The sequence below is a fragment of the Loxodonta africana genome, chromosome 16 (assembly GCF_030014295.1).
Source record: "Loxodonta africana isolate mLoxAfr1 chromosome 16, mLoxAfr1.hap2, whole genome shotgun sequence".
In the NCBI taxonomy this organism is placed as follows: Eukaryota; Metazoa; Chordata; class Mammalia; order Proboscidea; family Elephantidae; genus Loxodonta; species Loxodonta africana.
Window position 1 is genome coordinate 22,426,042 of NC_087357.1, and position 17,063 is coordinate 22,443,104.

At 39.8% G+C, this 17,063-nt stretch overlaps 1 protein-coding gene across 5 annotated transcripts; it reads left to right on the forward strand.

Moving 5' to 3' along the window:
* Positions 1-5: 5 nt before the first annotated feature.
* ZDHHC6 (zinc finger DHHC-type palmitoyltransferase 6) lies at positions 6-17,058 on the forward strand. Of its 5 annotated transcripts, none has more exons than XM_010588987.3 (12): positions 6-261; positions 1,243-1,720; positions 3,571-3,662; positions 4,761-4,920; positions 6,497-6,658; positions 7,881-7,943; positions 9,173-9,226; positions 11,114-11,281; positions 12,497-12,538; positions 13,241-13,386; positions 13,478-13,524; positions 14,544-17,058. In XM_010588987.3, the coding sequence occupies exons 2-12, from the start codon at positions 1,454-1,456 to the stop codon at positions 14,645-14,647; spliced, it is 1,305 nt and encodes a 434-aa protein (XP_010587289.2). In that variant the 5' UTR covers positions 6-261; positions 1,243-1,453; the 3' UTR covers positions 14,648-17,058. The 5 variants fall into 5 exon arrangements, with proteins under 5 accessions (XP_010587289.2, XP_010587290.2, XP_003409166.2 ...); XM_010588988.3 differs by having other exon boundaries at positions 6-199; XM_003409118.4 differs by lacking the exon at positions 7,881-7,943 and having other exon boundaries at positions 7-261.
* Positions 17,059-17,063: the final 5 nt, after the last annotated feature.

The following is a 17,063-nucleotide window of genomic DNA, read 5'->3' on the forward strand; positions in this document are numbered from 1 at the left end:
GGAACCTTCCGGAAGTGGTTGTGACCGAGGCTGCGCGCAAGGCCTGAGCGGGAGAGGCCCCGCGAGGCGCTGGCGGAGGGACGCACAGGATGTAGCCGGTCCCGCACTTCAGCCTCTAGCAACCAGGATTTGCTTTCTGCTTTCCCAGGATTGGGGAGCCCACGACGGAGTTATTCGAAGCGGAGAAGATTTGTTCCGGGTGAGCCCAAGCCACCCCGGAAATGCGATGGCTGAGGAGCGGGCACCAGGGACGAGACTGAGGTGGGAATCAAGGCAGGGGATGTAACCACGATTTGGGCGGTCTTGGCCCCACCTGGGTGAGGTCAAGAATTTCCAGAATGTTGAGATTAACCTCACTTACCAGGATGTTCCTTCCCCGAATGAGGCTTTCAACAGGCTCCGCTCCATGACACGGGCGGGAAACTGAGGCACAAGGAAGAGGCATCTGTTGTGTGGGAAGCTCTACTGCCCCATCTATACCCCCAGATCTTCCTCCAACTCGCTCATTTCCACTCAGAAATACCCTTTCACAGTTCTTCCCTGCGCTCGCAGCTTGCCTTCTCTCTCTCTCTTTCCTGGAGGCACTTCTGTTTTTTCTCATTCATGCTCATTCTCAGGTACTCGCTCAGCCATTCATGATTTCACACCCCTCTTCTTGCCCTCCCCCCACCCTTCCCTTTGCCCCAATGGCCCATTGTGTTTAGGAAATAACAGCAAGCAAATGGCATAGACCACGGACTGCTGTCTGGCTCATACCAGACTTAATTCCAACAAGCTGTAAGAGGCAGCTAGAATACTGCAAAGAGAGTTCACGACTTGGGTTCTGTTCCGGGTTTGGCTGCTTGCTTAATTGTGACCTTGGTCTAATCTCTTGACTCTCTAAACCAATTTCTGTTTTCTATAGAAGGGAGCTGGATTAGATCATCCTGAACGCCCTCCTTTCCAGCTCTAGAATCATGTCTCCTCAAACCATTCACTGTGTGTTGGAAAGGCAGTCACAGTCCCTTGACAAGTTGGGAATAAAGGAATAAAAGCTATCTTAGGATCATGTTTATTACATACTTCAGTTTACAATTCAGGCCCGAACCCGCTTTTGGATAACATGAAAGTAGTTCTTTTTGACATCTGCCAAGATACTCATACCATCTTAGGGTGCTTTTGAGATGCTTTTATATAGGTAATTACTGGAGTTGTTAAATTAATAAACATTTTTTACGAACTTTCCCATTTTGTTTTCTTTAGTTTCAAACCAAGCCACTGGTTTCTCCTGGTTAAGATAAAGAGCTCTGCGTGTTTAACAGTGAAAATGGCATAATCTGCGTTAACATCCCACAACTTAAAGCCATGACTATTAAGGAAGAAGACACATGGACTTGTGCTACATGGAAATGTGTGCACAGAAAAAGGACATCTATCAATCTTTAAAAGTAGGAAGGAATCCTTCCGCACCAAAATGGGTACATTCTGCTCGGTTATCAAGTTTGAAAATCTCCAAGAATTAAAGAGATTGTGTCACTGGGGTCCCATCATTGCCCTCGGTGTTATAGCAATATGTTCTACAATGGCCATGATTGACTCTGTACTGTGGTATTGGCCCTTACATACAACTGGAGGAAGTGTGAATTTCATCATGTTGATAAATTGGACAATCATGATTCTGTATAATTACTTCAATGCCATGTTTGTGGGGCCTGGTTTTGTCCCTCTGGGGTGGAAACCGGTAAGAAAAATACTTTTTAAGATAATGGATTCTAATGATAACCATATATTTAGTTGTTGCTTTATATGGTAACCAGTAATACGAATAACCTGGACTAAGAATATTAGTCTAGTCAGTGATCATTTACACTCGAAGAATTTATTTCATTGCTCTTAGAAAATATTAAAGGAGCCCTGGTGGCACAGTGGTTAAATGCTGGGCTCCTAACTGATTCAAAACCACCTGCCGCTCTGCTAGAGAAAGATGTGGCAATCTACCTCCATAAAGATTACAGCCTTGGAAACCCTGTGGGGTGATTCTACTCTGTCCTGTGTGGTCACTATGAGTTGGAATTGACTCAATGGCAGTGGGTTTTGGCTTTTGAAAGTATTAATCTAAATTAGCATTTTGACAAGCAATTTCATTGAATATTTATGCTGCTTTTTTTTTTTTTAATAAAGGGGGAGTTGTTTGTTTTTGTTAGGTGCCGTCTAGTGGTTCCAAATCATAGCGACCCTATAGGACAGAGTAAAACTACCCCATAGGGTTTCCGAGGAGCGGCCAGCCTTTTGGTCAGCAGCCATAGCTCTTAACCATTGCGCCCCCAGGGCTCCAGAGGGAAGTAGTCCGTGGTCATTTAAGCTTAGGAAACATTGTATATCATACACCTCTTATAATTTCACGGTGCATTTTGGTTCTAGAATCTTTTTCCATGTAATGCATTAAGATCCCTCAGAACTGAGACACACTTTTAGAAACTGTTGGTTTAAATCATAAGGTTTTTACATCATTGCAGTGAAATCAGAACCTTGAGAAGTATACTGTGAACCAATTTATGGTTTCTTAAAAATTGTTAACAGAGTTTATGCTTGTGAATTTCCATATTCTTTGCTGAGGAGCATCACTTGGTAGCATGTTAGAAATGCAGAATCTTGGGCTCCACTCCAGACCCACTGAATCAGAATCTGTATTTTAACAAAAGCCCCAGGTGATTCTGAAATACATTACAGTTTGAAAAACACTGGCATATACTTATGAAAAATCAGCCATTGAAAATCCTGTGGAGCATAGTTCTACTCTGAAGCACATGGGGTCGCCATGAGCTCAAACTGGTTTGAAGGCAGTTGGTTCGGTTGGTTTATACTATGTGCACTGTACTCCCAGAATGGGTACAGAGATGGGTAAGATACAGTTCATACTGAAAAGCTAATCTAGGGGAAAAAGCAAGGCGCTTGTACAAATAACTACACTATAAAGTAGAATGTGATAAGTACCACTGAAGTTAGAAGGAACTGATCATTCAGCTGGGAACCTAAAAGGAGAGTGGGAATTTCCACAGGAGATAGGGAAGAGAATGGTGGGAGGACATATTCAGAAACAGTGGACAGCATAGATTACATAGTGTTGATATGGCTGAAATGAATCCAGCATGGAAGGCTTCAAATGCATGAGAAATTGCTATACCAAAAATAGTTACTGGAGGTTTTCGAGCAGAGTTCTGACAGAATCAGGGTCCTGTTGTAGTAATACTAATACTATTCTGACAATAGGTGGTTTGGATTAGAAACTACAGTGAAAGAAGCTAGTTGGGAAGTGATTAAAATGGTCCAAGAGAGGGGAGGTAACAGTGGAAAAGTTAAAAAAGGGGCACATTTCAGGAAAGGTATCAACTCTGGTGCTCTAATCCCAGACTAAAGTACCTACCAAGTGGTCAGCTAGCTTTTTCTGAATTCCTTCTATTCTACTAAGATTTGGAGTAAGGAGAGACAACTGCACTCAGTGGCATTAGAAAGTATTTATTCATAAGGCTAGACTTGCTGTTACTTGGGATCAGATATCTGATGTATTTTTGTTTATATTTTGCTGCCAAGGAAAACTCCCAGGATAGTATGTATCTCCAGTATTGCAAAGTCTGCCAGGCGTACAAGGCACCCCGTTCACATCACTGCAGAAAGTGCAACAGGTACCTGTCCGTCTGCTTTTCTTTGGGGATTAATCAACTTGGTTACTGGTCTTTTTTTGTTCTTTGTGTTCTATCAATCTTAGTTTTATTCTCTGCAAGTGGCAAGTCAGCAAGGTGGTAACTTTAAAAAAAAAAATGTGGTCAAAATACGTAAGTGTCCATAATTTCCACTTTACAGTTAAATTATCAATCCAAATTAAAAAAAAAAATCTTTTCGTTATTATAAGTGAAAAATGTTTTCAGAAAAGTATGGATTTGCTTTGCCTCTTTCCCTTAAGAACAGGATAAAAAATTATATCTTCAGAATTTTTTCCATGTATCAGGATTGGTTGTTGGCTGTCATCTTGATTAACTTCAGAATTGTTCTGAGATGAAAGCATAAAGGAGACCTGTTTTTCCAGTTATGTATTTGACAAACATTTACACTTCATAAAAATCTAATAAAATAATCCAGTGCCTATTACCACAAGTGTTTGTCTTAATATCAAGAAACTTAATGGCTAACAAACTGAATTACTATTTTCAAAAACATGTGAAACAAGGTAGAACCTTTATTAATGAACACCTGTATTAACTGATTTATAAGACATTTATGATGAGAATTTTGAGATTCATGAGAGCAATTGAAAGCAAATAGAGCTTGGACTGAGGCCAGAAAATTATCTTCTGGCAACAATAAGGAAAGGAAACAGTAAAACTTCACTATTATACCACATGTTACATTCCTGAGTTAGCTTGCTAAGCCCAGAGATTCCACACCTAAAGCAGACTGTGAGAGCAGGAAGGAAGGAAGTTACAAGCTTCTGCTTGGGCCCCTCAACTGAAGGGAAGATTTATGAGAGATTTTATTGAGTCTGTATTGTACTGTGCTTCAGTCACTGAGTTTAAGAGCTAGCAAAACCAGGAACCACGCTCATGTTTTTTATAAGGAGCCTCTCCCTAGGCCTCCTGACTTCTTTAAACAAAGGTGTGTCTTTTCCATTCCTCTATGACTCATGGACGTACTGGATTCATATTTGCTTGATCTTTTGAAGATGAAAGTTATTTAAAGTAGACAGGATTTTCTGCCTCATGTTTTATGTAAAATTTTTTTGTTAGATGTGTGATGAAGATGGACCATCACTGTCCTTGGATCAACAACTGTTGTGGCTACCAAAATCATGCTTCATTCACACTGTTTCTCCTTTTAGCACCACTGGGTTGTATTCATGCTGCTTTTATTTTCATTATGACTATGTATACACAGCTTTATAATCGGGTAAGTGAAAACATTTGTTACAGAATTATCCATGCGAGATTAAATGGTAGTTACCAAGATTATTTACGAAGTCCCTTTTGGAAATACGCTTTCTGTGATTTGGTAGGGAAAGAGAAGTTTGCTTTACCTGTATATGGGTTCCTTCGTAAAAAACTTTAAAACTTAATCTTTAAGGTGAGGAAAGATTATTTTGTTCTGGAATCTCACCTGATAGAGCACAGTTCTACTCTAACACACGGGGTTGCCATGAGTTGAATTAGCTCAACGGCAGCAGGTTTGGAATCTCATCTTACATATATTGGTTGACATTAATAAAGTATTTTAGAACTGTGAATGTGTGTGTGTGTATATGTATACACATACATGTATGGAGTCCTGGTGGTTCAGTGGTTAAGAGCTCCGCTGCTAACCAAAAGGCCAGCAGTTGAAATCCACCAGCCGCTCCTTGGAAACCCCATGGGGCAGCTCTGCTGTTCTATAAGGTTACTATGAGTCAGAATCAACTCGATGGCAACTGCTTTTATACACACATATATGTACACACATGTACATACACACATAAAATATTATATATTTTCTATATAAAGTATATATAATTATATATACGATTTCATATGCATATAATTTCCTAGATTTCCAACTTAGCAGCTGTGGTAAGAATAGAGCAGGAAAAAAAAAAAAAGATGATGACAACACCAGTGGTTTCTCTTTCATCCAAGTCACGTGGCCAGTTGTAGTTCTGTTAGTTCATTTCTGACTCCACTACTCTGGAAGGTGGCTATGGAGAGGGTATGTGCCCTAGAATATAAACAGGTTAAACCAGCAACAAATCAAATTGATTTAAGGGCAAGTGGTCAAGAGATAAAGTTCACAGGTCACAAATTGAGGTCCCTAAAGAAGCCTAGAAGGTAAATGAGGAACACAGGCGGAATGTGACTATGACAACTAGGATGCACACATCCTTCTCAGAAGTGACACCTTCAGCCAGTTTTTGACGTTTGGTGTTCTTCAAGGAAATGTATTAGCCCAGTGAAGCTAGATCTTCCAATTTTTTTAGGAAAATCTGAAAACCTGGGTTTTTATGTAAAATCTCCTGATTTTAAATGTTGGTACCAACTCCAAGTATTTTAAAACATTGTGCCTGCTAGACAATACACACATAGAGTCCGTGCTTGGCCTTCATTCTGCCACTTCTTAGCCTCTGGTTGTGTAACGTGCGGGAGGGAACAGCTGAACCCTAGGCTCTATTTTGTGGCTGTGGAAGAATAGTATAAATGTAGAAAAGCACAGAGAAGGTAGGAGACACAGTTACAGTTGAGACTGGTGTCTAGTGTTGTTCTCACAGATGAATGTTCCTGGGGCCTGGCTGATGCTTGTGAGAAAAGAACAAAGTAACATTTGAGAATGACTGAGAGGGATGTACAGGGCGGTATAAGCACAAGCCACAGTATCAATGAGAAACAATTGTGTTTGCTTTTCTGGCTTTGGCCACAGGGTCAGGTGGTCCTCGTGGTTTTGGTCAAGCTTGACCACTTACCACAGCCCAGTGTCTCAGTTGTGGTGTTGTCGTTTGTAGCTCTCCTTCGGGTGGAACACGGTGAGGATTGACATGAGTGCAGCCCGGAGGGATCCGCTTCCGCTTGTTCCCTTTGGATTAGCTGCATTTGCTGCCACCTTGTTTGCCTTAGGGTTAGCTATAGGAACAACTATAGCTGTCGGGATGCTGTTTTTTATCCAGGTAAGTTTCTCTGTTACCTCTAGCTAAAAGCTGTCACGTTATTGGGGCCAATTGTAATGAGGAAGAGACAAAGGCTGCATTTAAGCATGCAGTATGAAATGGAAATTATCTTTGCTTATTCCATCTACATAATTAATTTAATCTCTGTACTAGCCAGATAATTGAAGTAATTTTGCTGGGGTTTCTACTTAATTGATTTAATTTTAAAATGTTAGTTTAGAGCTATATAGAGCTTTATAGTCGAGAACGCTCTTCTCAAATTTAGTTTCTCTTGATCTTCACATCAACCCCAAAAAAGGCTGGTGGAGGCATACGGTTGTTTTCCCTTCCTGCATATGAGTAATTAATTCTCAGAAAGGTTAAGTGACCTAACCAAGGTGACGCATTCATGTATTTAGTAAATTAAACACTTGATAGTAATTATAATAATATGTTATTGTTAGGTGCCGTTGAGTCGGTTCCAACTCATAGTGATCTTCTGTACAACAGAAGCAAACACTGACCGGGCCTGCACCATCCTCAGAATTGTTACTATGTTTGAGCCCATTGTTGCAGCCGCTGTGTCCACTCCATCTCATTGAGGGTCTTCCTCTTTTTTTGCTCACCCTCTACTTTACCGAGCACGATGTCCTTCTCCAGGGACCATTCCCTCCTGGTAACATGTCCAAAGTATGTGAGATGAAGTCTTGCCATCCTTGCTTCTAAGCAGCATTCTGCCTAACGTTTATTGAGTACTTACATGCAAGGCACTGTTGTGGGCACTTGGCTCGTATTAGCTGTTTTAATCTCTATAACAACGCTACCTTATCGGTGCTATTTAATGCCTGCTCTGGGATGAGTTACTCTGCTATTTCCTGAGGCTACAATAATGAAAATGAAAAGGCTCTTGCTCTTAGGGTACTCATAATTAGTAAGAAACTTCACTAATACTGGGTAACCAAACCCATAGCCGTCCAGCCAAATTCTGACTCATAGTGACCCTATAGGACAGCGTAGAACTGTCCTATAACGTTTCCAAGCCTGTAAATCTTTATGGAAGCAGACTGCTGCATCTTTCTCCCATGGAGCTGCTGGCAGGCTCTAACCCCCCACCTTTTGGTGAGCAGCCAAGTGCTTAACCACTACGCCACCAGGGCTCCTCCACCGTGTAGTTGCCCCATTGCTGTGGAGTTGGTTCTGATTTGTAGCCACACTTTATAACTGGATTGAACTTAACCCATAGGGTTTCGAAGACTGTATATCTTCATGGAGCGGACTGCCACACCTGTCTCCTGCTGAGCAGCTGGTGGGTTTAAACCCCTGACCTTTCTGTTAGCAGCTGAGCGCTTAACCACTGTGCCACCAGGACTCCTTGTAGTATATTGTAGAGGTGTTTGTAAAGTGCTATGACAACATAGAGGAGAAGGACATGACTCTGAAGGAACTAAAAAACACTTCTTTTGACTCATTCTTTCACTCAGTTAATTTACTCATTCGTTGAAGGCCTGCTATATGCCCCACGTGGTGCCAGGCCCTTAGAATATAATGAGGACTCCCAGTCCAGGGTTGCTTTTACTGTGCCGCACCGTGTCAGTGAAGGCACAGCCAGACTTCAAGGAAACGCAAAACTCTTGTAGTTAGGAGTGCTGGGCTTCAGGGCCCTGATGCTTCACCCAACAGTTTTTTTGAACTCTTGATTTTAAAATAAGCTCTTTTGGGCTAGGAATATATTTTCTACTAGTCTGGGAACAACTGCTTTGAAAACTTTTCCCCCATGCCTATAATTAAGAGTCATATTAGAAATGAACTAAGATCATGTGCTGTAAGAGCCTATGTAAGAGGAATTACTTATAAAGCCAAATAATCAAACAAAAACCGAATACATTACACTTTTTAAGGCAAACAGGAAGTACCTAGAATATCTAGGTTGACTGTAATGAGTCACTGTTACTTGTAATAGATTACTCATAAACTTAAGATTAGTTAAAAATAGAAGAGATTTTAATAGCAAAATATATATAAGTACTAATTAGATTATATCATTGTCTTATTAGTACTCTCAAAACCTGGTTCAGAAGTATTACTTGAAATATGAATTTTAATTAAAATAGTAGACTTAGATTTGATCATAGTTGGTTGTAATCACTTTTCTGGAAAGGTGTTAATAGTGCAGTGGTTACAAACAAGTCAGGCGGGCCTGGATTTGTATCCCAGCTTCAATACATACTAGAGCCCTGATGGCATAGTGGTTAAGAGCTTGACTGCTAACCAAAAGGTCAGCAGTTCGACTCAACCAGCAGCTCCTTGGAAACCCTATGGGGCAGTTCTACTCTGTCCTGTGAGGTCGCTGTGAGTCAGAATTAACTCTATGGCAACGGGTTTTCGCTACATACTAGCTATATTACTTAGCCTCTGTTATGTCTTAATTTATGGAATGGAGCAACAAAAGATATCATAGGGTTATTATGAAGATGATAATTTTAAATAACCTGAAGCCACATTATTGAATTTTGCTCTCTATCATTTAATTTGCAGATGAAAATAGTTCTCAGAAACAAAACTTCTATTGAGTCATGGATTGAAGAGAAGGTAATAATTTGTTCCTCAATATTAACAAAGAACTGATGAATTAAAAGACCAGATTAAAAAACTTGGCTACCACATGACTTCCCTAAGTTGCTTGCATGCCACGTTTTGCTTCATTCCCAGTTAATATAACTGCTGCAGAAATACACTTCTCATAAAGACTGAGTTGCTGAAGAGGCCTACGCCACATATTAAACCATCTGGTCATTCTGTCTTAGCCTGGAGGAGAAGGTGGCCCATTTGGAAAGGAACTTCCATCCTACCAAGCTGCCATAGGTTTTTCATGTTACATTAGACATCAGATAAGGCTTATAACATTTAGCCTGTCTCTGACCTCACAACATTTACACTTGATACCAAGCAATACCAAACTGTTCATAGTTTGTACATCTTACACTTCTGTATCTTTGTACGTGTTGTTCCCTCTGCCTAGAAGACTCTTCCTTCTCTTTTGCCTGATTTCTTGTCTCTCAAGACTTAGTTTAGGTGTCGTTTCCTCCAAGGAACCTTCCTTGACCCTCCCTAGACTAGGTTAAGCACTTCTATTCCCTTTTTTCCACAGCACCCACTGCATACCTCTGTCACCTCTTATCACATAGTATTGATAGAATGCCCCCAATTTCAATGGGTGCTCCTCTTAGGCAAAGCCCATATTAAAGTCATTTTTGTAAACTGCTCTCAACCCTTACCAGGTTTTCTTTATAAATAGCGTAGATCTCTATGAGACTCTTACTGCATTTTGAAGCTTTTGAAGCTTTTGTTTTATGGAAAGGAAAAAGAAAGTAACCTTTATTATCTGGGTGGGGATGGAGTTATACAATTTAATAGATTCGTACATGTTACTGCTTGACAATTCTTTTCATAGTTAATACCACTTTATAAATAATTGCAGGAAACTTTTCTCCAGGATATTGTCCCCTGATAATAAAATATTTTATCATTTCTAGTTAGCATAAAAATATTGACGTCTGATTAACTTTTTGTTTTGCTAATGACCAAGACTATAAAATGTCATGTGAAATCTAGAAATTATTTTAAAATTGGCATTCTGTCACTAAATAAAAAAAAATCCAAATAAATGATCATTTTAAATTTATCGAAATTATTAGACACTAAGGATTTATACAACAGATTTTAAACTAGGCTTGTACATGTTTTATAGGATTAAATAATGTATCTTTGTACCACTAGATGTCAGTGGAACTTGAGAAATTTGAAGCCAGTTTATTTCCTTAACTAGCTAACAGTTTCAATGCCTAGAATATAGTTTATGCAGCCTGAATATTTATGTATATGTATACCATATATGTATAAATGTATATATAAATGAGTATATATGTGTGTGATGAGTAAAAAGAAAAAAAAAAAAAAAATGAAAGAAGATTCCCTGAACATACCTGCCAGCTTTGTAAAAAATCTTTTTCATGAAACAACGAATCTCCTGTTACATGTCTGCTGGCTATTTCCCCTTGTGTCACTGCTACCCAGCATACTACCATCACATTTAAGTATATCCCATGAAACAGTTGCATCCTGGAAAACCTTGGCTTTTTCTTAAATCTGCTTATTATCAACATCACTTCTTTGAACCTGGATTCTTGTGCTGCTGAACAACCAGGAGCATCAAGGATTTTTTATATAAGGAGTAAAGTTTTAACTATTTTAATAAGAGTTTTTGAATGTTTATTTTCTGGATGATCACATACAAGGGTGGTGTTCTGAGTTCTTCCTGCACTATGATAAAGTCTGTCTCTGTACACTAACATTACAGCAAGAAGGAAGCCTGTTTATGAATGATACAGATTTGAGGAATAAGTGTTATCAGTAATGTATTACTGCAAGCCATTTAAGACAAAGACATTTGGCATCTTATATCTCTATTACCCACAGGCTAAAGATCGAATTCAATATTATCAACTAGATGAAGTCTTTGTTTTTCCTTATGATTTGGGAAGTAGGTGGAAGAACTTTAAACAAGTATTTACGTGGTCAGGGGTTCCTGAAGGAGATGGACTGGAGTGGCCCATAAGAGAAGGCTGTCACCAGTACACCTTAACAGTGAGTATTTTTTTCAGCTAGACCTTCCATTTTGTCTCCTCTTCTTCCATGTAATTCCTAGCATGTCCAGATGACCTTTTGTAATAAAATAAATAATAAAAAAAATTGCAAGATGACAGAATAAATCCAAGTTAATAACCTAAACCATGTGATTCTTAGTATCACATCTCTCCCTTTATTTAAACTTCTCCTTAACTCTCCATACCTGTGAGGTGAAGTCTTGATTCCTTAACTTGGTTTTATAAAATACAGCCTAAAGCCCCCTTCCAGCTCACTTCCTAACAGGAATCCTCTTTTCCAAGCAGACTAGTCTATGGCACTACTTAGTGCTCTATGAACGCCTTGTATATTCCCATCACATGACTCTGCCCATCCTGTTTTCTCTACCTCACATGACCACTGCTCTGTCTGAGGTTACAAACACAAGTTCCAGTCCCACCTCTTACATAAAGTGCAGCCTACCCACTTGACTCATCTGGAATTGGCACTTAATCACATACTACTGTATGGTAGCTCGTGAAGCCTCGTTTTTCTGTGTAATTCTTGTAGCATATCTTTCATGACAAGATTCTAGAACAGGGACCATGTGATTTCTTTATTTTTCAATGAGGTGGATTGACACAGTGGCTGCAACAAGGAGCTCAAGCATAACAACGATTGTAAGGATGGCTCAGGACTGGGCAGTGTTTCGTTCTGTTGTGCATAGGGTCGCTATGAGTCAGAACCAACTCAACGGCACCTAACAACATCTAATATAGTGCTATTTTTATTAAATTAGTTGTTGAATAAATGAAAAAAAGTGAGATGTAATGATGACTTTTAATCGATTCATTTTTAAGAAGCTTGCAGTTGGTCTGCCATGTCTTTAAGGAATGGGTCTGAATCCCAGGGTCTTCATCTTAGCTGCTAGCCTGAAGCGGCACGAAGGCAGAGCGTGTCACCCTGATCCTGGGCCACAGTGGGCACTCTCTGAATACACACAGATGAGACATTAGAGAGTAGATACTGAGAAGAAAGCTCCACTCTCACCTCTGGTTCTTAGGCATGGGACCTCCTTTCTATGCCAAGAAACATGCGCCCTTTAAGTTATCAACAATTTGAAATGCTGGGAAATTAGGAGTTCATCTTGTCACTCTAATAATAGGTGAGGAAAGGCTGTTTTTTTCAGGAGGGAAATAATTGACTTAATTTTTTCTTTTTATATCTTCCAACCAGATAGAACAGTTGAAACAAAAAGCAGATAAGAGGGTCAGAAGTGTAAGTAATTCTTTTACAATGATACTAATTTCTTTTTTCTTTTATTGGGCTCTACACTTCTGTGTTGGTTTTTTAATTTCCTTTGAAAGTGACTGCTGGCTCTTATTAAATAATACCTTAATATACATTTATCGAAATACATTATAATTCACTTCACTGTTGTTTTCATTTAAATAGTTTCGACTGGGGGTTCGGAGGGAATTTAGTCAATTTATATTGCCCACATAAAGAAATAATTCTGCTCAGTGCAGCTTGTTATTATGAAACCTGTCTTCTACAGCTCTGTCGTCCATTACAGTGTCCACTAGCCACGTGTAGCTATTTAAATTAGTTAAAATCAAATAAAATTACAGCTTCAGTTCCTCAGTTGCACTAGTCACATTTCAAATGTTCAGTAGCCACTTGTGTCTAGTGGTTGCAGCATTGGATGGGACAAATACAGAATATGTCTGTCATTGCAGGAAGTTCTATTGGGCAGCCCTGTTCCGTAATTTAATTCTTAGCTGTGTGCTTGAAATGAAGGGTAAAAGGCCTTGAGGACAAGAAACATCGTTGCCTCCTATAAGGGAACTGGGTGGATGGGGAGCTAGGAAGAAGATGACTTTGGTCCTCTTGGCTTTGGACTTACCTTTAAAAATTTAATTTAAAATTTCAAACTCAGATATTACGGGCTCAAATTGTTCTTCTGGTCACTAATGGCAGGTTCGCTATAAAGTAATAGAAGATTATAGTGGAGCCTGCTGTCCTTTGAATAAAGGAATCAAGACCTTCTTTACAAGCCCCTGCACTGAAGAGCCTCGAATAAGGCTACAGAAAGGGGAGTTCATTCTAGCCACAAGAGGCTTACGGTAAGTGATATGAAGTACTGAATTTCTTCTTTAATGACAGAATTGGCATTTAATCTAAACAAATTTACTTTTAATCTTTTAAATATTTCAGATACTGGTTGTACGGAGACAAACTTCTTGACGATTCCTTTATAGAAGGTATGGAAATGGGTGTTTAAAGGGCAAGATTGCTACCAATAATTCCAAATTCTGCAAGAATAGCTTTTGTGGACAGCCACATGTCAAATGCTTTAGGGAACTAAATAGAAGGGCAAGTCAATAAGAAACAAAAAAGTCCCTTAGGTGTTTCTCTATAGAATTTGTATTTACCAGGCCTTCGTAGTGGTAGTGAACATTGGAGCTCATACTCACTGTGTGGGAGGCACGTGAGTAAGTGCTTTACTTGTAAAGTCCCCAGCAGCCCTCTGAGGTAAGTACGATCATTCTGTTTTACTGGTGAGGGATCTGAAGTGCAGAGAGGCTGAGCAGCTTGCGCAAGGCCACACACTAACACAGAGCCAGGGCTCCCACCACGCAGTCCAGCCTGAGCCTATGTTCTCATCCCCTATGCTACATTGCTGCCCTTTTGTGTGAATGCTCCTCTTAAGTTATAAAAACTAATGGGTTGGAACTTTGTCATTTGTTTTTTTCACTTAAGTTTTAGAATTATTCTTTTTTTAAAGTAAAGATTAACCCAGGATGCCCTTTCAAAAACACACCGTGTTAACCATAAGTTAACCCAATATTGTAGCTTAGGCAACTTTGATCTAGAAATTTACATGTCAGAAGAAGTCTGAAAGGGACATTCATAAAAGCCTCCTAGGAGATCATTTACTGGGAACAATTGAAACGTGATGGCGACCAGGAACCCCTTTCACGAGCTCACACATGTGAGTGAATACTCATTAAAATCCCCACAGTCTCTACTTAGGGCCTGTCCTAAATCATATTATTAGCCCCTTTCCAGGATAATGGAATTTGAGAAGTATCCATTTTTTAGCTTGTAAGGTGTGTTTAAAAATCATATATTTTTTCCCCTCAACCTGTGCTCAGGAGAGACAGTAAAGGGGGAAAAAAGTCTGAAATGATATTAATTTGAAGTAATAGGACTTGCCAGTCTCAGTAACATCACTGTAGGACATCTGACTGTTTTACATCAATCTCATTTTCTCCCTCAGGTGTTTCAAGAATGAGGGGATGGTTCCCTAGAAACTGTGTGGAAAAGTGTCCCTGTGATGCCGAAACAAATCAAGCCCCAGAGGGCGAGAAGAAAAATAGATAGCCACTGTTAAAGTAAAATTATTCTGTAAGCCCACTCCATTACTTGAAAATTGTACATATTACTAAACAATTATGCAATGAGCCTACTCCGGTCAAGGTGTTCTTTTCCTCAGAGGTGCCCTAGTGCCATGATTTAAATATCTTTAGTACCATTTTGAAATGGAGAAGCCATTCAGCATATGCCTTTGAATTCCTGCCCCTCCCTACCACCTCTTCCTGCCCACAGAAGGGAAGGCACTTCACCCAAGTAAGTTAAGTGCATTTTCTCTAGGGTTTTTTAATATGCCGCACACTATGGACCTCACCTGCAGATACAGTTCCCCCTTTTCCAGGAGCGTCTGCATGTGATGCTTTTATTCTGTCTTCCCTTCAATTGATATTTCTTATATAATATTCTAGATATTATCGAATTTAATTTGTCCCATTCAATATAAGCTCAAATTTTGTTACCTGTCTTTTAATAATGAAGATTTTATCAAATGAAGTAAAGATCGATGGATGTTGTGTATAAATCATGGTTTTTACATAAAGCATTTTTCTTTGTGCTGATGAAAAAGGCTTTGTCTTAGTTCTTTTTAGAAAAACTGTTGCTCTGCAACCCTGTGACAGTTTGGCATCTTGAATCCTGAGGCTTAAGACACATACTCACTTCAGTGTGTAAACCCGCTAGTGGTACAACAGTTAAGCACTTGGTTACTAACCAAAAGGTTGGCAGCTTGAACCCACCAGCTGCTCCACAGGAGGAAGTGCAGTCTGCTTCCACAAAGATTACAGCCTAGGAAACCCTATGGGGCAGCTCTCCTCGGTCACATGGGGTCACTATGAGTTGGAATCAACTCAACAGCATCAAGTATAAATGGTATACTGAGGTCACAGCTTCTAAGAGGCTTTCAATCTAGTGAATCAAATTGCTCGTGTACACTCGCATATATCAAAAACTGAAGCTTGTGGGAGTGGAGTGTTAGAATCCAAACTGGTGGCCTTGGATACTTGAAGTCAGGATTGTCTAAACACATGAGTAGAATCATAGAAGGAAGAAAGCGCATTCCTCTGGACTTCAGTAACCTATTTATTCTTCCCAAGGCAGGGGACTTGAAACTTCAGGGGCTAGATTTATAATAGTTAAGGACAAGGGAAGGGTACTAGGGGATTCAATAAAGGAAGCATGACTGCCCCATTAACAGGGAGAGGAGATGAGTGTGGGAAGACAAGTAAAATGTATTCAGATGGAGTAATATAAATAAAGAAGAGACCGTCTTATGGAGGTGACACTGAAGCAGATGAGACACAGGTCATGAGTCCCTGAGGGTACCTGCTTTTTAGGTAGAGGGAACAACAAGAACACTGAGACTAGGATGTGCCCAGCATGTTTGAACAGCCAGTTGCAATGAGTAGGGAAGGGATATGAGGAAGTGAAGGAGATAATAGGGGGCTAGATGGTGTAGAGACCTATGAAGTAATTCCTGCCTTCCCTTTTATTTCAGAAACCCAAAGAGTAGACCTTTGTTCAGCTATTCTGGGCTCAGGGTCTAGAAAGACCATCCAGGAACACTCTCTTATCTCCAGTTAGAAGCCAGAAAGGAGCGCTAGTCAAGATTACTTAGGGTACACCAAAGATGGTCAAGGAGAAAGAACATGAACTGTGCCTAATAGGAGTGCTGGCTCTGCTGGCATTTGTTTTTATTCACAGCTGTGGGATAAGAAGGCATGGTCCTCTCAACTTAGTTTATGTCTTAGTCTCTTAATTCTGCTATAACAGATAAACCACACGGGGATGGCTCTAACAAAGAGAAATGTATTTTTTCAAAGCTTAGGAGGCTAGACCTGAATTCGGGATGCCAGCTCTAGGGGAAGGCTGTCTGTTCTCCTTGGGGGAAAATCCTTGTCTCAGCTTCTCTAGTGTTCTTGGTGTTCCTTGGAGATCTCCACCTGGTGTCTTATCTTCCCTCATTTTTGTTTGCTTCTCTGCACCTAATCTGCTCCTTTTATATCTCAAAAGCATTTGGTTTAAGACATCCTACACTGATATGGCCTCATTAACATAACAAAGAAAATTATATTCCCACATAGGATTACATCCGCAGGTATGGGGTTTAGGATTTACCACACAAATTTGTTGGGAACGTAATTCAATCCTTAACGGTTTACTTCAGTAATAAGCAAACTTGGTTGCATGCTAGAATCATCTGGGGACTTAAAAAAAAAAAAAAAACCTGATGCCCAGGCTATACCCCAGACCAGTTAATTCAGAATCCCTGGGAGTTGGACCCAGGCAGCAGTGTATTTTAAACTTTCAGGTAATTCCAGTGTGCAGCCAAGTTAGAGAACCGCTCATTTACTTGATTGTTAAATGATTCTCATTTTCATCATTGTCCATGAGGAAACAAACACCACAATGTAAGTATTTGCAATCGTTT

Excerpts from the sequence above, each read along its gene's own strand:
- ZDHHC6 (XM_010588987.3), top strand. The coding sequence starts at position 1,454 with ATGGGTACATTCTGCTCGGTTATCAAGTTTGAAAATCTCCAAGAATTA. Across the intron at positions 9,227-11,113 it reads AGTCATGGATTGAAGAGAAG|GCTAAAGATCGAATTCAATA; the intron begins GTAATAATTTGT and ends TATTACCCACAG. Across the intron at positions 11,282-12,496 it reads GTCACCAGTACACCTTAACA|ATAGAACAGTTGAAACAAAA; the intron begins GTGAGTATTTTT and ends TCTTCCAACCAG.